Raw genomic sequence first — 20,269 nt, 5'->3', positions numbered from 1 at the left:
TTTTTTATTTCCACCAAATAACGTCAAAGCCCTTTCAAGTAAATCCCATGCCCTCCAAAGCTGCCTTTTTTGGGAGAAATGCTCCCTGCAGATGAAGAGCTCTGCTCCCTTGAAGAAGGAGAACAAGGGAGCTCAGAAATCATACTACGGATTTGTTTCTTTAATCTCTGTTCTTATTCAATTTTTGTTTTAAAAACAGAGAAACCGATGTTTATCAGGAAGTTACCTGTTGGAGCACTGTTTTGCAGGACGGACATTTTAATTTATTCCTTGGTTTAACCTTTTGCCTGGGTGACCTCTTAAACTTGACTAATTCACACTGCACCGCTCTCTAATGAGAGCTTTAAAAAATTACTCATAAGGAAATCACATAGCTACCTTCTAATGAGATAAAAACAAGTGAAAGAAGTTTATAAAATGTATGGGGTAGGTGGGTGTCACTATGTCATTTTATTATAAATAAGAAAAAGAACCCATCTTTCCTTCCACAGGCATGGCACCCCGAGCTTACCAGACGCCCGAGGTTGTAGTAACAATCTGGGTATTTCCTTCTGTGTTTAATTGCCATCCGGTAACTTTGCTCTGCGGCTTCAAACCGTTTCAGGCTGTTCTGTACTATGCCTAGATTCATCCACGCAGCAGCAAAGTCTGGCCTAGAGGAGCAGTTTTCACAAAGATAAACGAGAAGACAAAAGGTTTAGATGTCGGAATGCAGGAGCTCCTTTCTTTGTCACTAGCATAATTATAAAGACAATGCTTACTGTATTCGAACAGCCAAAGACAGCAACTCCTCAGCTTCCCGTAGCTCATTCCTTTCTTTTAAGATATTTCCAAGATTATTCATGGCATGAACATACTTGGGATTTAATCTGGAAGTTGAGAGAAAAACCAAGCTGACCATTAAATACTCAGTGTAAGTTTTGACTAAACTCTCAGGAATTGGCAAAGATATTGTCAAGTTGGAGTCTTGAAAGGAATGGGTGTTTCATACCAGAAAGTGAAAACGATCTGTGTACATAATTCCTCTGTAAGACATACTCGCCATACCTTACAGCTTCCCGGTAGTATCTGATGGCAGCTGTCTGGTTGCCTTTATCAGCCAGGTTTTTGCCAATGTTGTAGTGAACCTGCAGACAGAGAATAATTGGGCCATCAGCAGACAGACTTCTTGTTCAGAGCCTGGACCCCATCATATCTTCTAACTGAAGACAAAAGCTAAAGGGATGAGGAAAAAAGTCACCCACCAGAACTTTAGCTAAAACCCTACTTTAGGAGTTGCTTGTGCTTTTATCTCCAACCCTGTAAGAGGATCAGAAGAAAGGGGGTACAGGTATGGTACATCTCTAAAGCACAACAGAAGGGAAATAACTAAAGACCTCACCAGAGAAAGCCAGAAAACTACAAAGCTGGGCTTTTTAAAATTTTCCTTTTGATTTTTAGAGATGGGGTCTTGCTATGTTGCCCAGGCTGGAGCACAGTAGCTATTCACAGGTGCAACTATAGCATACTGCAGCCTTGAACTCCTGGGATTCAGGGATTCTCTTGCCTCAGCCTCTCAAGTGGCTGGGACTACAGGTACACACCACTACACTTGGCTTGTTTTTATCATCAACACCTCAAATCCCCCTCACCTACACACTCCACTAGAGTTGAGATAACAAAGTCCAGTCTCATGTGGACATGAGTAGAAGAAAGCATGATTCTGTCCACCCATTTAAGCAAATATGGCCCTTTCTTGGATGACACCTTTCTTCTATAGCTAGCATCACGAGCATTTTACTCTGTATCTGTTCTAAGCAGAATGTTTATGGACTCCCCAAATCCAAATGTGGAAATCCTGACTCCTAATGTGATGGTGTTGGGAAGCAGGGCCTCTGGGAGGTGATTGGGTCATAAGAGTGGAGGCCCATGAATGGATCAGTGCCCTCGTCAAACAGGCCCTGGAGAGCTCCCGTGCCCCCTTTCTGCCACGTGAGGACACAGTGAGAAGACCGTCTGTGAACCAGGAGGCAGGCCCTCACCACACAACCAACTGCCTGCACCTTGATGGTGGGCTTTCCAGCCTCTGGCACTGTGAGAAGTGAGTGTCTGCTGTTGAAGCCACCCTGTCTCTGGTATTATTCTCACAGGGTCTGAGCAAAGGCCTCAGTGTGGCTGGAGCACGCAGAGCAGGGATGCAGGCTGGAGAGCCTGGGAGGAGCAGCTGTGCTCGCAGGGAACCCCGAGCAAGGGCAGGCTTGGATCAGTCGTTGTCCTCAGAGCCACGAGGCTGGGGCGGGGTGGGGTCTGTAAGTGTGTGAGTGCCCCAGGGCTGCAGCAGCAAAGCACCACACACTGAGAGACTTAACACAACCCACTTCTCTCACAGTGCTGGAGGCTGAGATCACGGTGTTTGCAGGGCTGGTCCCATCACAGGCTGACAGAGCCACTGCTCCCTGCCTTTCTCCTGTCTCACGGTGCTTGCCCGTAATCTCCGGCTTGCAGATGCCTTGCTCCCACCTCTGCCTGTCTTCATGACCATCTCACCTCTTGTCTGTCTCCCTGTCTTAAAAGGACACCAGTCACACTAGATTAAGGGCCCATCATCCTCTTGGATGACCTCATCTTAACTGACATCTTAATTACATCTGCAACAACCCTGTTCCCAAAAAAGACTATACTCCCAGGTCCCAGGGGTTAGGACTGGAGCGTAGCTTTTGGGAGGCACAATTCCACCCATAGCAGGAGGCCGGGGCAGGGGTGGCAGAGGTCATCATCAGGTTTACGTCCGTAGGAAACAAATCCCGTGGTGGGAAAGGGATGTGAGTGGGGGAGAAGCAGATGTCAGGGCCTCCGGGGAGGCTGTGGCTGCAGCCCTAGGAGAGAGGTCAGCATACTGAACTAGGGTGCTGGTGAATCTGTGGAGGGGCTTGAAGAACAGTGAGGAAGCAAAAAGCATAGAAACTGGTGACCAACTGATAGGAGAGAGGGAAGCGTGTCAAGAACAAACGGTAGGTTCCCAACATTCAGGACAGAATGTGTGTGATGGCTTTCAAGAGACGTGATGGGCGATCAGGCTTGTTTAGGGGGACAGGATAGGCCGACGTGGAAGTCCACGGTCACCATCCATCTCCAAAGTTCTTTTCATTTTGCACATCTGAAACTCTGTACCCATTCTCCCCTCCACCGAACCCTGGCAACCTCCGTTCATTTTCCATTTCTATGCATTTGACTCCCATGTACCTCATGTAAGTGGAATTGTACAGGATTTGTCCATTTGTGTCACTTGTGCCAGAATTTCCTGCCTTTTGTGGCTGAATAATATTCTCTTGCATGAGTACACCACATTCTGTTTGTCCATTTGTCCCTGGATGGACACCCTGGGAGGCTTCTACTTTTTAGCTGTTGTGAATAAAGCTGCTATGAACATGGGTGTACAAATATCTCTCTGAGTCTCTGCTTTCGGTCCTTTTGGGTATTTGCCTGGAAATGGAATTGTTGGATAACAGAATTCTGTGTTTAATTTTTTGAGGTACTAACATGGATAATTTTATGTTATAGGAATTTTACCTCCATTAAAGAAAAAGAGAGAATGAGGAAAGGATTTTCAATGATTGAAGAGGGGGTGAAGTAGGCTGGATGGAACGAGGCTCCCAGCTGCCAAGTTACTAGGAATTCTCAGGTCACCTTGGAATGAGGGCATCAGGGAAGCCAACGTCTGGTAGTTTCTCAACTATATGTAGGCTTAGAATAAATGACAAAAGAAAAAAGTAGGGACCTGAACTAAGCCCAGGGCAGCAAGATGACACAAGCTCAAGAAGACTACAAGAAAAAGAATTTGTTGGCTGGGCACAGTGGCTCATGCCTGTAATCCTAGTACTCTAGGAGGCAAGGTGGGTGGATCACCTGAGGTCAGGAGTTCGAGACCAGCACGTCCAACATGGTGAAACCCCATCTCTACTAAAAATACAAAAATTAGCTGGGCGTGGTGGTGCACGCCTATGATCTCAGCTACTCAGGAGTGTGAGACAGGAGAATTGCTTGAACCCAGGAGATGGAGGTTGCAGTGAGGCGAGAACATGCCACTGCACTTCAGCCAGGGTGACAGAGTAAGACTCTGTCTCACACACACACACACACACACAAAATAAAAATAAAAAGTATTTGTTGATGACCAAAAGCTCCTTTTGGGACTTTACAATACAAAGGGAGTAGCAAGCCAAGAGGAGGTGAATCAATCAGAAGCATGAAGTGTGAGTGCTGCTAACAACAGTCACGGTGAATGGTAAGATGGTGTGTAGCTGGCACGCCTCGAGTGCCACCCACCAGCCGGGTGCGGTGTTGCGTGCTGTGTGATCGCAGTCTCTCCTCACGGTGGCTCAAGGCCGTGGCTGCTGTGACCCTCTCTTCCGAGTTGATAAACTGCTTTGGGGCCGTTCAGCATCTCATCTAGGGCTATGAAGTTGGACTGGAACCAGGCTCTGAAGCCTGTGTTTCTTCCCACTAGATAATACACATTGATTACAGTGCTGGGGGAAGATGAGGGTGACTCCTCGAGGAACTTTCTAGATCCATTCATTCATACCACTGGCCTTTCTCCTAAGTAAAATCACATTTCTTTTTATATGGTATTGTCCCCCAAAGTTCACATTCAACCCTCAGTACCCCAGAATGAAAATGTATTTGGAGGTAGGGTCTTTAAAGAGGTAAGTAAGGTCAAATGAGGTCATATGGTTGGGCCCCCATCCATATGACCCCAATCCAGTCTGAATGGCGTCCTTACAGGAAGAGGAAATATGGACACAGACAGCAGAGATGTGTGTGCACAGAAGACAAACCACGTGAGGACACGGGGAAGGCACCGTCTGCAAGCCAAGGAGAGAGGCCTCACGAGCAACCAACCCTGCTGACACTTCGATCTGCCAATTCCAGCATTTACAACGGTGAGAAAATAAACTGTGGTCTAAGCCACCCAATCTGTGTGTGTGTGTGTGTGTGTATAGCAGCCTGAGAAGACTAATAAAATCTCGAAATACAGAAGTGGTTTAAACACACTCAAGTAACATTATGTCGGAACACTACTTCCAATGACCCCTGAAACACAATGACACCCTGCCTTATCCACCTGAACCTACAGTTACAGCACTGCCTCAAACACTTCGATCTCTGGAAGAGGATGCCGCAGTGCATATTAACAGGTTTTCTTAACTGCCAATTTAAAAGCACGTAGATTTATGTTTAACCACTCTGATGAAAGGACTCACGAGCAGAGAAATCGCAGGTGATAAAAATGTGTGTACTGGCCGGGCGCGGTGGCTCAAGCCTGTAATCCCAGCACTTTGGGAGGCCGAGACGGGTGGATCACAAGGTCAGGAGATCGAGACCATCCTGGCTAACATGGTGAAACCCCGTCTCTACTAAAAAATACAAAAAAATAGCCGGGCGAGGTGGCGGCGCCTGTAGTCCCAGCTACTCGGGAGGCTGAGGCAGGAGAATGGCGGGAACCCGGGAGGCGGAGCTTGCAGTGAGCTGAGATCCGGCCACTGCACTCCAGCCTGGGCGACAGAGCGAAACTCCGTCTCAAAAAAAAAAAAAAAAAAAAAAAAAATGTGTGTACTACTGTGCACTACACAGTAGAATTTAAACTTTCTGCATCAAATTATTGTCCATTCATAGGCATTTTCGTCCTTAAACTGTATCTTGGAGGAGGCTCAGTTAATGCTATCGCCCAAGTGTGTGTTGAGAAAAGTGCTCTAAATGATTAGAATTTCAGCTTTCCCCAACCCAGCTTGGACATGCGACTTTACCTCCTCTCCTATGCACAAAAGAACCTAGGGTCAGATAATCCAATCTGCCAGTGATGTCTTTGTGGTCCTCAGAATACAAATATAGCTGCTACTCAGACATCAACACGACGCCCGCCTCTTCCGCCCCAAGCTCCTGCTGTTTCCCTTTGTTCCAGGCAAATTCTGTTTTCTCAATAAAAAGCCCAGACAAAGAGTTCAACCGCCCTCTGCAGCAGAGACAGTGTTCTGTTAGACACTCAGAATGCCAGAGACCAGAAGATCAAGGGAGAAGGACGTGGGACTCTGGAACAGGAACTAGTTAAAAATCTGATACAGCCTTAGAAGGCAGGCCATCCTTAAGAACTGGTAAACAGGTTTACCCAGAAGCCAGCTTTATCCTATGGGTTAGGTAGAGGGAATTCTTTGAATAAAAAATAGCTGCCTAGATTGCAAAACAAAACAAAACAGAACAAAAATCTCACAACCAGGTCACTTAAAATAGTGTTTAGAGAATGTGTGACTTTTGTTTCCCTGAAATACAAATGATTGGAAAAGCTTATTGATTCTTCAACCTTCCCCTGGCATTTGTGATGCACACGCTGAGGCAATGAACTAGCACAGGAGAAGCTGAAGATGAAACAACCATCACAACCCAGTGACATGTAAACGCAAGAAAGTAAGAGTATTGGTTATGAAAGGCACCTTTAATACCAGGGCTGATTTGTTATAAATATTCTGGCAACATCTAATGTTAAACTGAAAATGTTTTGAAAACATAAAAATCCTATAGCATCCTGGGTCACTTACTCCTTAAGAAAACACCTCATTGTGGCATATGATCTGTTTCATTGTTAAAAGAATTTATTATAGAATCGTATCACAGAGTTGATCGTGTGACATACTTTTAAGCCTTAAAAACTATAAAAATGATTGTAAGTATACTTGGTATCTCATCCATAGCAGTCTCAGTGAATTCAATTTCCATTCAATAACTAATATTGAGTGTCTACCATATGCAAGGCACTATGGGTAATTTACATGCAGACCAGGCACCCGCACTACCTGCACTGACATTGCAATCTCTCAAAAAAGATGAGTCTTAACTGATACATCTGGCCCTAAACTAGAGCCAGTTGCCAATTTCTTACTTTATATTCAATAGATAGCAAATGAAACCAGTATAGAAAATATGTCCCCTATAATAATGGGACTGAAGGAAACCAGTGTCTTCCTGAGATTTCTTTCCTGAAATTAACTTAGATTTTTTCAAAAAAAAAAAAAAAAAAGTAAAGATAATTTTATGACACTTCAATTTAAAAAGAAACCCCTAAAAATCTCGATCTTGCTTATATTGAATAGTATCATTGAAAAACGTTCTTGAGAAAGGTCTCTTACCACTGGGTCCATTTTGAAGATGAGGTCTTATATGTATTCCTTAAATTAAGAAGAAGAAACCACATTCTCTCTCTCTCACTCGCACTCTTACTCTCTTTCTCCTAATACTTACATGCATGCCCACAAGTGCACGCCCTGTGTTTTCTAGCCTGTCACATATGAAATCACTTCCTGGGCAGATTTTTGGGTTTGGACATCACCGGTGTTCCATCTCCCTTATTTACTAGAGGCACCTGGGCACATCAGCATACCAGGTATCTCTCGAGCCACCTACATTACTAACCTAGATAATGTCAGTTTAACCTTGCTATGCCTCAGTTTCTCTCATCTGGGAAAACAGAGAAAATAATACCCTCTCTCTCTAAAAAGCTGAGTGACAGGATCATAGAGATGAATTATAGAGCCTTTGTAAAGAAATCTGAACTCTTTGTGATGAGGAACTCCACAAATAGAAGAGGCAATTACTATGATTCAAACAGTAAAGGAAAAATAAAGCAGATCTATTAATGTTTATGAAATTAAATCACAGGCAATTTATTTTTGGTAGCATAAAGTGATAGGTCAGCAAATCAAACTAAAGATAAGAGCTGAAAGTAATTCATTATTTTATCTAAGTCTCTTAACTGTAAAATATGAGCGAGAGGTTTTAATCTAAGAAAAAGAAACCAGTATCCCTTATATATTATTCTTTACTTAAGGTTCATAATAAGATGTCAACTATTCATTAGTTTTGTTTACATAATTTTGTCTGAAATCATTCTTTCCCTTAAATATGGAACATACACATGAAACAGATCCAGAGAGCGCCCTGTCTCCACCCAGAAGGACTGCATTTAAGTAATCTAGGCAGCTGTTATTCTGAGGACCTAAGACAGAATGAATCATTATTTAATGATAATAATCTATACTAACAGGAAATTCTTCTAACCTAACTCCCTTGGCCCCCATTTTGAGCAAATAGCATTCTACTCAACATAATGCAAAACCCAAACTGAAATGAGCCTACAAAAGCTAACACTTGGCTGGGCGTGGTGGCTCATGCCTATAATCCCAGCACTTTGGGAGGCCGAGGCTGGGTGAATCACGAGGTCAGGAGTTTGAGACCAGCCTGGCTAACATAGTGAAACCCCGTCTCTACTAAAAATACAAAAATTAGCCAGGCATGGTGGCGCACGCCTGTAGTCTCAGCTACTCGGGAGGCTGAGGCAGGAGAATCGCTTGAACCCAGGGCAGAGGTTGCAGTGAGCTGAGATCGCACCACTGCACTCCAGCCTGGGTGACAGAGCGAGACTCCGTCTCAGAGGAAAAAAAAAAAAAAAAAAGCTAACACTTTCTGAGCACCTACTATGTGCTGGCCACCGTGTGAAGGCATTTTAGTTCATTCAGCCCTAACAACACACCCAGCAGATGGGTATTATCCAATTCTGATAGAAAAGGGCATGGAAAGTTTTAAAAAGTCTAGTTTTGCCCAAAGAGGCACCAGCTAGTCAAGTGAAGAGCTTGGATTCATCAAGAATACAAGTGAAAAAATTCCTACCAGATTGCTTCAACCAAAAACATTGCCAATTTTAGAGTACAGTCACGCATTACTTAATGACAACAAGGATACATTCTGAGAAATGCATTGTCAGGTGATTTTGTCATTGTTTGAACATCAAAGAGTGTACTTACACAACCCTAGATGATACAGCCTACTATACACCTAGGCTATGTGCGGTCTAGCCTGCTGCTCCTAGGCCAGAAACCTGCGTAGCGTGTGACTGTACTGAGTGCTGGAGGCAGTGGTAACACAGTGGTAAGGATTTGTGTATCTAAACACAGAAAAGAGGCAGTAAAAATATTGGTCGGGGCAGTGGCTCACGCAGCATTTGGGAGGCTAAAGTGGGTGGATCACTTGAGGTCAGGAGTTCAAGACCAGCTCGGCCAACATGGTGAAACCCTGTCTCTACCAAAAATACAAAAATTAGCTGGGTGTGGTAGCAGGCACCTGTAATCTAGCTACTCAGGAGGCTGAGGCAGGAGAATCCCTTGAACCTGGGAGGTGGAGGCTGCAGTGAGCCAAGATCACACCACTGGACTCCAGCCTGAGTGACAGAGTAAGACCCAGTCTCAAAAAAAAAAAAAAAAAAAAGGTATAATTTTATGGGACCATGGTCATATACATGCTATATGCGGTCTGCTCATTGAAACGTTGTTACATGGCACATGACTGTATGTACATTTATGTTTACCTAATCTGACCCCCAAAAAATTACAAGCAGGGGACCCAAAGGTGACATAAATGTGTACTATTGTGCAGCACATAGCATAATTTAAACTTCCTGAACCAAACTATTGCCAATTTGTAGGTATTACTACCCCTTTAAATTATAGCTTGGAGGAGGCTAGTTAATGCTATCACTAGACAGCGGCTTTTGAAAAGTGTGCTCTAGACGTCAGAATCTATGCCGTGGCCTCCCTCAGTCTGAATACGCAATGTCACCTCCCCTGAAGCTACTTCAAAGGGTGAGTAGCTCATCTGGAAGATGAGCAAGACCTCAGTAGAGTCATCTGTTTCATTGATATTGTCTGCTTTTAAATGATTTCTTTTCAATTTTGGCTGAGTGGAATTTTAATGAATCTCACCAAAATCATTAAAAAAACACACACACAACAAAGAAAAACCCAAGTATTCGGTCATGTCTTACATTAAATACTGTGCAACAGGAAATGTTCTTATTCAGCCCAAGAACTTAACAGATATCCTAGTAAGGTCTCTTTAAAAGAAATCTGGCAGCTAGGTACCTTGGCATTGAGGGGACACACCGACAGAGCGCTTCTGAAAAGCTGTTCCTCACTCCGCCACTCGCCGCTGCGCACCACGCATCTCAGCATGTTGATGAATAAGATCCCCAGCACGACAGCAGCAATGAGTTTCTTAAGAACAGAGAGACATGGTAAATGTCACCGGTGAGATGCGTCTGGTCGTTTTGTTCATCAATCAGCACCACTCTCGGTTGACACTTTTTTTTTTTTTTTTTGAGACGGAGTCTCGCTCTGTCTCCCAGGCTGGAGTGCAGTGGCGCGATCTCGGCTCACTGCAAGCTCCACCTCCTGGGTTCACGCCATTCTCCTGCCTCAGCCTCCAGAGTAGCTGGGACTACAGGCGCCCCCCACCACGCCCGGCTAATTTTTTGGATTTCTAGTAGAGACGGGGTTTCCCCATGTTGGCCAGGATGGTCTCGATTTCTTGACCTCATAATCCACCGCCTTGGCCTACCAAAGTACTGGGATTACAGGCGTGAGCCACCGCGCCCGGCGGCTGATACCTTTTTCTTGGTATGTTTGCTCAGGGCTCCAAATCCAAAAGTCAGCAGCACACAGTACCCAACGCTGGGGAGGTAGAGGACTCGCTCCGCGACCACGAAGCCCACTCGGAAGAACAGGTTACTCGCGGGGAGAAATGGGATAACGAGAAATCCCAGGCCCAGAGTAAGGATCCTGGATGATGAAAAGTATTTAAATAAATGGCTATTTCCAGACTTCTCAAGAAAAACGTCCTACTCCACATTAAATTAATGCTAAAGACCTTTTCTTTTCCATGGCATCAACAGAGAAAAGACATTGTTGTCAGCCAAAGGATATCATCGGTAGAGAGAGTTTAGCATGTGGCAGCATGTGGATAAGGCATAAAAATATTCCTCAGGCACTTAACAGCGAGTCTAAGGGTAAAACTTAAAAGCTATACAATTCGTATGGAGAAAGTTAGAATGACCACATTTCTGAGGCCTTATTAATTCCCCTACTCCTTACTATGCCTCAACCCGTTTAGGTCCTGAACAGTTCAGTGGACACTATAGGTCTCAATTAATTAAAAAACTGTCCCAATCAGTTTTCATGGGGGAAAAATTTTCCTCCAAAATGTAATGAAAATAGTAACACTTAAGCAGTTTAAAGTTTATGAAATCTGAAATAAACAAAGACCATTTTTTGGTTGCTACATCACCATACATTTCAGTCAGGGAGATACGAAGCTGAGCACTGAAACACTTCTAGAGCCACTTGATCATTCCCAATGCCCCCTATGATGCGAGAGGTGAATTAAGACTCTAGGTCAATTTTGGTGGCTCCTTCCTGGGCCCCGTGGCTACAGTATTTCTTTAAAAATCCCATTTCCTGTGGATAAGGGAACGGGGACGAAAGTTTGTGGCTCTTTAGAATTACCAACTGATTGAAGACACAGGTAAACGTAAAACTTAATTTATTTTGAGAAATTACTAATTCCATAAACACTTAGGCTTAAAAGAAATCACCTTAAACAGTTTTCTTTTTCATGAAACACATTTGTTTTCCCCAATTATTTTCTCAATAACTTTTTTTTTTCCCCCATCAAGAAAGAACAGTCTCTTTGGGGCAGTGGCTTGTTTTGTCCCCAGCAACAAGAGAAGGAATCAAGGCAGCGTTCACTGGGGTGTTTTAAGGAAGAATTGTGCAATAATGGGCACAACACACATCAATTACACTCTCTGTTCTGACCGTAAATTACTCTTTACCACCTATGGCGAAAAGGATCGCAAAATGCTACTTCCTGGGGAAAGGGGGAGAGAGGGATGAAGCAGTCATCCGTAGCCCCTCTTCCCGCCTCGCTCCCCACCCCCGGAAGCCAGCCATGGATTCCGAATGGATGGAACTCATCCGAGCCATAAATATGCATTTGAAACACATGTCCTTAGATGTGACTTCCACAAAATTGTTAAAATGATCAGCGCAGGATTTCACAAAACGCTTCTGACTCAACCAGCGTGGAACTTAAGATTCAGTGCTGCCTCTTACCTTCTCTTGTGGCCGTCTTCAGAGCCCAGGGCTTGGCATATTAGGCCAATTAGGCAGAACCAGAGTGCTGCAAGTGCAATTACCCTCCAGTCACTGACGGATTTAATGAGGGGGATGCAGCCCATTGACCAATCAAAACACAGCCACCAGGGACACAGCAGCAGCCAGGCATTCAATGAATAGTAGTAATTGTAGTTTATGGCCTGTCGGTCAAAAGGAAAACAAACATTTATTTGATACTGAACTTAAAAAACATATATATATGCACTAACTTCACTCATATGCTTCTGTTCAATGAAAGCAGTTGTATCAACTAAAATGCTGCCAACTTGTATTACAAGTTGTAATACAGGCTGTAGTCTGTAATGTGTTAAATGCATTCAGATTTTGATATATAAAAATATGGCAAAGCCACCAGACTATGCAATACATTCATTATATTTCTGACCAAGCTCTGATCTATTTGCTGCCTGAAGCCCATGAGTCTGAAATCGGAGGCCCCAGGGTCACCTATGTACCCAATAACACAACAGGGTTCGATGGTTGTTCTCTTGATTTTGGTCTCTATGAAATGCACAGCTAAGAATCTGTGGCTTGATACTCCTGCCTTTAGAAAAAAGGCAAATCTAAAAGAATAGTCTTATACCACTAGTCTTCTACAGATACCAAGAAGGTTATATTTAGTCTTAACCCAGCCACAGGGTTAGGGAGCCCTTTCACGGGACTGGCAAGGACCCTTACGTGAGAAGGAGCCACCCTGTTCACTCCTCGCTAGAACAGAAATGCAAAGGGCCTCCGCACGCCCTTTCGGCCCCTCAGGAAGACCTGCTTTCATCCCAGAACATCTCCAGGGACCGCAAACAAACATGGAGGTGGCCCGTGTACTGGGGATTCTGTTGGCGTGGAGGGGGTGAGAGGAGGAGGAGGGGTGAGGGATCTGGGAATCTGGTGGGGGAAGAAAACAGTCCAGGGAGTGGCAGGCTCAGAACTCACCCTCACCAGCATGCTGTCAGCAAAGGACGCCGGGTTGTCCACCTCCGTGAAGGCCGGCGGGCCCGTGCCCATGATCGTCCAGCGCACATACAGCACCCCAGCCCCTCCGGAGGTGAGCAGGGTCATTCTGAAGAGGAGGCCCCCGTTCCTGAGCATGCCGAGACTCTGCAAGGACACCGCAAAGCCCCAGAGGTGGCTGATTTTCAAATAAAAGTGTGGCTGAGCCAGGTACAGATGTGCAGCAATTCTGCCTGAACTACTTCAACACTGTGCTTTAAAAGGTTGGTTATTGCAGAATTCAGAATCACAAGGAATATTTGAAAATGGCATTTTAAATCAGCTGGTACTTGACATTTTCCATGTCTGGGCTGGAGATAAAAGTGCAGACTCACCTCTAATGACTTGTCCTTATGTAGTACCTTCTGGACAATTTCCAGAACATTGAATTTGCCTATCACCAAGATGTCAAATACTGCATTCAAACCCTAAGAAAGCAAAGCAAGACAATCAGCCACGGGAGAGCGTGGCTCTGTTAGGCAGCAATTAGACTTCACAATTTCATGACTCCATCTAGACAAGGAACACAGAGAGAATCACGGAAGACCTCTGCAGGTCTCTAAAAAAACACAAAACAGCCCTCCTCCGTTTCTATGAAGTTAGCTCAAGGTAATAGATCATATTTATTATTTACTAAGCCCCTGATAGTAATGATTTCATAGTTTACGTGCAGGAGTTCTGCAAGATTCAGGATAACTAGAAATTTGGGATTCCTAGGAAAAGCCCTCAAGAGATCCCTCCCCCCCGCTTTTTTTGGTCACTATAAAACAGTCCTTTAGTTCATGCAACAGACTGTTTTCCTGGGCAGTAATCATACTGGAAGATAAAGGCAGCCATCAACCTCAAAAACCCAGCCACGTAAGTGAACCTTAAGTGCCAGTGGACTTCGGCCTCTTTATAAATGGGATGAACATACACGTAATCTGTGATGGAGCTCTGGAGCTCTCTTGTGCAGAAATCTAGTTGTCCGGTAGTTTTCTCGCTGGGTTACAGCTAGATGACATCTCCCAGCCTCCCCTGCAGTTAAGCTAGGTCGCGGGGCTGAGTTCTAGCCTTGTGGAATGTGGGAGAAGTGACATGTACCATTTTGGAGGTGTGGTTGTAAAACTTGGGCACACATTCCCACATGGTTTCCCCTTCCAGCTGGCTGGAATGGAGATGCTCAAGGTGACTTTGGAAACCACACATTGATGAGAGCAGGCCTTTGCCAGGTGGGGCCGTGGTGTGGAGGATGGCCACCTCTATCCATTTACAGCTCTGCCCATGACCCATGAGGGGAACAACAACTTCAATTAGCCGTCCACCTATGTTAACAGTTTCCAATTGCCCCATGATAGTTACTTTCTAGCAGGTAAAATTAAACCTGTAGTTATAGGCGAAAGGAGAGATGGGCCTTGGATTCTATTCTCTTTCCTGCAATGGACTTTCTACAAATGTCACTGCTGCAGGCAACGTCATCGACAGAACTCCCTGCTCAATCTGGATAAAGTGGTCTGCACATACTCAGTGGATATAGTTAGAGCTGCCCCTAAATGACTTGGGTCTCTTTAATATGATCTTCTTTGCAGCAAAGGAGATCACACATCATCAGAAGTCAGTGGTAATTTGTGGTTTTCAGAGCAAGGATGACATCCCTACTTAACCCTCTCCCGGAAATGCTGGGAGCCACTAATTATCCGATACATGGGCCAGTGCTGGGTTAATCAGTTCAAAGAATCCTGATTTTATTCACGCATGTGAGACATGATCTTAGTGGGCCACAGAAGATGGTTTCTGCCTGGTTGAAAACCACTTTCTAGAAGGCAGATGCTCCCTGCGTAGCAGCCATTGTCTTCTCACAGTTTTCCTGTGAGCTGCAGGACAGTTACCAAGGGATGGCAGGGTCATGTGGTGAACAGGCCTGAGCCAAACACAAGACTGCCCCCTTCCCTCTTAAATGCTTCATCAAAATGGCCCCATTTTAATCCAATTTTGAGAATAGCTATCTTTCACTGTATCTTTATTCATGTAAATTCAACTGAATTCTCTCCTGCTCCTGAAAAATGGCACAGAGGAAGACTGGTGCAGTAGCTCACGCCTGTAATCCCAGCACTTCGGGAGGCTGAGGTGGGTGGATCACCTGAGGTCAGGAGTTTGAGACCAGCCTGGCCAACATGGTAAAACCCCGTCTCCACCAAAAATACAAAAATTAGCCGGGCGTGGTGGCACATGCCTGTAATCCCAGCTACTCATGAGGGAGGCTGAGGCAGGAGAATCGCTTGAACCTGGGAGGCGGAGGTTGCAGTGAGCTGAGATTGCGCCACTGCACTCCGGCCAGAGCGACAAGAGAGAACCCTGTCTCGAATAAACATAAAAATAAAAAATAAAATAAAATAAAATACTGCACAGAGGAGCCTCCTGAGGACCTTGTGGAAGGAAATTCCGACTCAGCAGGCCTGGGGAGGGGGTGGGGCCTGGGATCCTGAATTCCCAGCACGCTCCCAGATATTGCTGATGCTTCTGGTCCTCAAACCACACTTCATATTAGGGAAAGGTTCTAAAACCAGTGGTTCTCAGGGAGGGTTGTGCCCCCCAGGGAGTGTCTGGCACTGTCTGGAGACATTTTAGGTTGTCACAACTGAGAGGTTCCACTGGCACCTAGTAGGTAGAGGCCAGGGACGCCACTAAACATCCCACAAAGCCCCGAACAGTCCCCACAAGAAAGAAGTGTCTGCTGTAAAACATGAATAGTGCCAAGGTTGAGAAACACTGTTTTAGAGCAAATTTAAAGAAAATTAACTCAAGAAATTCAAGTATCTTTCCACGGTAATTCTCCCTATACCATCTCCTTGCTAGCTTAATCTTAATAGATACAACCTAATACAGCCACTGATTTTTGCCTTGACTTGTATCAAGCCCCAAACAGATTTAATTGTTCTTTCCTTTCCAAGCTATTTCTATATAATCATTCTAATCCCACGACTCGGCCAGGTGCGATGGCCCATGCCTGTAATCCCAAGGCTAGGAGTTTTGAGACCAGCCTGGCCAACACAGGGAGACCCCATCTCCACAAAAAAATTTTAGAAAATTAGCCAGGGTGGGGGCACGCACCTGCAGTACCAGCTACTTGGGAGGCTGAGGTGGGAGGATCGTTGAGGCTGCAGTGAGCTATAATCGTGCCACCACCCTCCAGCCAGGGTGACAGAATGAGACTCTGTCTCAAAAAAAAAAAAAAGAGAAAAAATTCCACATCTTTCCATTTTGCTACCTCTGTTCACAACCTTAATTTCTATATTTTCTTCTAATAATGTAAAGCAGCAAACTGGTTAGAATGGAGAAAAAGAAAAATGGATTTCAACACTTCTCCTTTCCTGGGTCTTTAATCCTAGCATCTACCCAGATCAGACTGAAAAGGTAGGTGTCTTTCCGCTTCAGAGAGCCCTCTCCCCCACCCCCTCGACTGCCGGTGGAAGCTGAGGTACAGGTTCTCTCCAGGAAAACAAGGTACCCCAAGAGAATACAGTGTATGCACCATATTACACAGAGAGAGACTTCAAGGCTCGAAGTTAAAACACGTGATTACCCAGCGTATCTGGCATAAAAAGAGTCTTCTGAGAACAAAGTCCCACTAGAAACATTAGCAGCATTACAGCTTCTCCTTTAAATACTAGTTAGTAATCTTTTAATTTCAGGTCAAACATTTGTGACCATGGACCACTTTGGTTCCAGCGTTGCTTGAAGTTGCACTTGGGTAGTGATTAACTATAACCATCGGTAACCGCTGGCGGTGGGGGAATGATGAGAAGAGAGACAGAATGTGTATGCACGTGAGGCTTTGAGTGGCTGCAAAACTCTTGTTCCTTCATTTCTTATTTTTTTTTTCTGAGACATAGTTTCGCTGTTGTTGTCTAAGCTGGAGTGCAATGGCACGATCTCAGCTCACCGCAACCTCCGCCTCTCCGATTCAAGCGATTCTCCTGCCTCAGCCTCCTGAGTAGCTGGGATTATACCCATGCGCCACCGCACCTGGCTAATTTTGTATTTTTAGTAGAGATGGGGTTTCTCCATGTTGGTCAAGCTGGTCTCGAACTCCTGACCTCAGGTGATCCGCCCGCTTCGGCCTCCCAAAGTTCTGGGATTACAAGCGTGAGCCATGGCGCCCGGCCCTGTTTCTTCATTACTAAACTATCCACCGCCCTTTCTAGACCTGAGATCAAAACGATTGATGAGGTCAGTCCTAGGTGATCTAGGACTGCTGAAATATGTACAAGCATCCCAGAAAACTCAAACCATTCTTTTATCTTTTTCGATAGGGCCTCTCAAGAGGACTCATCGTGGCTCCCTGAGAGCTCCTCATTCACCATTTCTCACCAGTTGCACATGACTGTCAAGGAAGACAGTCAGTTCTCCATCTGAAATGCCAGAATTGTGACAGCGAAAGTCATTTGCCCAGAAAGGTCTATCACCTCAGGCCAGCAATGGGATGAAGGCGTGGAAAATGCCACAAAGGCAGGGCCAGCCCCAGATGTCTTTACAGGAGTGAAAAGGATACACAGAAAAAGCAGGCCCTGGCCACGTCGCGGCTCTCACCAGCACGGTGATCCCTTGCTCTTTGCACAGCATGGCCACTGCTCCTAGAAAGATACTCAGCAGCACCCAGAAGGTGGAAGAATATGCTCCCTCCTTGTTACCTGTCAATTAAGAGAAATGATCAGTGCAAAAGTCACGGAATGCAGCTCAGTTTTTTAGCATCAAGAACTAAAATTCTAAGCAAATACCTTAAACAACCATAACCTAAAAACAGGGTTTGGGCTTCAGACAGCACTTCTCTGTGGGCAAGAGTGCATCAGACAATACCTTCTAAATGGTACATATGTCCCCTCTCAAGGCTCTCCCGAGGAGGTGCCCAGGGCCTTTGGGAGGCACCGTCATGAAGCCCTGGCCACAAAGACACCTCATGCCAGAGTCCCCATGCAGCAGGTACCTTCTTCCCAACCTACCAATCACCTGCGAGACCATTCTGATGAGTCTTTTTGAGAACTCCCACTGAGACTGCAAACAGTCCCTCTGGTTTCCAGATGCTCCCAGTGGTCACTGCTGCTGTCATGATGGAGCTGCAGGGAAAGCCTCTGGGAATCTCCACTCCTCCTGGAACAGGAGTTCGGGCCCTCTGGACACCAGGTGGCTTAGAATGGATCTGCTCTGCTCCCTGTGGGGAACAGCTCCAACCTCTACCAAAGGTGTCAGCCACTGACAGAGCTGGCACCTATGTAGCACCTGGGGCAGGTAAAGACACAGACCAGGCTGGGCTGCCAATCTGCACAGGGGCTTGAGCACCAATAAGAAGCCAAAACATCCCCAGACGTGTGAACACTGTAAGAAGCTGGGCTGGGCGGCAGCTCGAGTAACCGCCGCTGGTCCCTAAGTGTGTGCAGTTTGGGGGCCAGAACTAAACTGCAAGGGAGGAGAGGGAAGCTGCATGGATACTCCTCTCTGTTGTGAAGCCCTCATTCTTTATCTAAATAAATAAGCGAACATATAAAAAAGACGTCAGTATCAGGTGGGACAAAAGCGAACTTTCTCGGAGAATCCAATTGTTAGCTCGCCTGGCACGACTCGGTTCAATTCCACTTACAACTAGAACTCCCGGTCTGAATGCCTGTGGCTCTACGTAAGCATCTGAATGCCAACTCTGCCACTCACTGTGTGACACTGGGCAAGTGACTTTCACGGTCTCAAGGAACTCACCTATAACTGGGGGCAACGTTACCAACCTCAGGATATATTTGAAAGGAAAAAATTACACAGGAACACCTGGCCATTGTTGTTCAACACTCATAAAGAATGCTTGCAAATGCCAAATACACCTCTATGACAACACATAAGAAATAGACTAGTTTCTGAGAAGTTCTAAAATGAAGAATTGGGGTAGAGGAGGAAGAAAGTTTACTTTTAGTCTTACTTTTCATTACATAACCTTCAGTACTCTTTACATTATCTTAACCATGTGCATGTATTAAAAAACTATGTTAAAAACTAAACATGTTAAAAATCACTTGGTATAATGCTGGGACTACAGAAACCATTTAATTAATGTTTGTGGCACTTGGGTTAGTCAAACCTGGTCAGCTTAGAGGGAGATCCAACTTCCAATGGGGCTTTGATGCAGTAGTCAAGGGGGTGGCTCATCAGCCAAAATCTGCCAGACAACTGGATAGTGCAAAAAATACACCGCAGGCTCATTAAACTGCCTGCTTGGGAAATTAACAAGTGTTTGTGTGTGTCCTGCAGACCCTGCATGGAGGGATAGAAAAATACTTGTGAATACTTGAGATAGAATCAGCAACACCCCAGGATGGAAGGCCTTCCTGTCCCAAAAATAGCCAGTGCTTTCTGGTTTGGGGGTGGGAGGCGTTCTTTTTCTTCTCTTTTTTTTTTGAGACAGAGTCTCGCTCTGTTGCCCAAGCTGGAGTGTAGTGGCCGGATCTCGGCTCACTGCAAGCTCCGCCTCCCGGGTTCACACCATTTTCCTGCCTCAGCCTCCTGAGTAGCTGGGACTACAGGCGCCCACCACCACGCCTGGCTAATTTTTTGTATTTTTAGTGGCGACAGGGTTTCACCATGTTAGCCAGGATGATCTCGATCTCCTGACCTCGTAATCCGCCCACCTCGGCCTCCCAAAGCATTGGGATTACAGGCGTGAGCCATTGCACCCGGCTGGGAGGTGCTCTTAACCTCAAATGCTCTACATTGGGGTTGAGACCCTGTCAAGATGAGAAGGCCTGTCCCCAGCTGGGCCCCTGGCTCTCAATAAAGCATGAGCAGGACTAACTCCTGATGTGCCCAACACCTGCAGCTTGCAGGGCCAGCTACACGGCTGGGCTGCTAGGACGGCCTCCTTACTCCCACACAGGCTCCAGCGGCAGCAGAGAGTCTGGCCCTCTCAGCTTTCTGGGGGAAGAATCTGTGTATCAAATTTCTAGATTTAAAATACAAACAAATGGAATGGCTATTATACAAAAAGTTGACTTGGCTAATATAGTTGAGGCACTTAAAAGCTTTTCACAAGGCCAAATGATCGACAGGAAAGCCTCTTAACTGAGATCCCATTGTCGCATAAAACACAATGAACATTCTTTTTTCTTTTTTTTTGAGATGGAGTATTGCCCTGTCACCCAGGCTGGAATGCAGTGGCGCGATCTCACCTCACTGCAACCTCTGCCTCCTAGGTTCAAGAAACTCTGTTGCCTCAGCCTCCTGAGTAGCTG

General features: G+C 45.5%; 1 protein-coding gene across 4 annotated transcripts in view; it reads right to left on the bottom strand.

Moving 5' to 3' along the window:
• TMTC4 (transmembrane O-mannosyltransferase targeting cadherins 4) overlaps nucleotides 1-20,269 on the bottom strand; it is a 72,611-nt gene that overhangs the window by 21,915 nt on the left and 30,427 nt on the right. For all 4 annotated transcript variants that reach the window (XM_033177340.1, XM_033177339.1, XM_033177341.1 and 1 more), the window contains 9 exons: nucleotides 17,592-17,692; nucleotides 13,358-13,450; nucleotides 12,966-13,130; nucleotides 11,973-12,175; nucleotides 10,469-10,640; nucleotides 9,945-10,076; nucleotides 1,048-1,127; nucleotides 762-869; nucleotides 512-653 (listed from right to left, as the gene is read on the bottom strand). In XM_033177340.1, coding sequence (XP_033033231.1) covers nucleotides 512-653; nucleotides 762-869; nucleotides 1,048-1,127; nucleotides 9,945-10,076; nucleotides 10,469-10,640; nucleotides 11,973-12,175; nucleotides 12,966-13,130; nucleotides 13,358-13,450; nucleotides 17,592-17,692 — 1,196 coding nt within the window. The remainder of the gene's footprint in view (nucleotides 1-511; nucleotides 654-761; nucleotides 870-1,047; nucleotides 1,128-9,944; nucleotides 10,077-10,468; nucleotides 10,641-11,972; nucleotides 12,176-12,965; nucleotides 13,131-13,357; nucleotides 13,451-17,591; nucleotides 17,693-20,269) is intronic.

This window comes from Trachypithecus francoisi, unplaced genomic scaffold (assembly GCF_009764315.1).
Source record: "Trachypithecus francoisi isolate TF-2019V2 unplaced genomic scaffold, Tfra_2.0 Lachesis_group18, whole genome shotgun sequence".
Classification (NCBI taxonomy): Eukaryota; Metazoa; Chordata; class Mammalia; order Primates; family Cercopithecidae; genus Trachypithecus; species Trachypithecus francoisi.
This window is presented reverse-complemented; position numbering and strand designations above follow the sequence as displayed.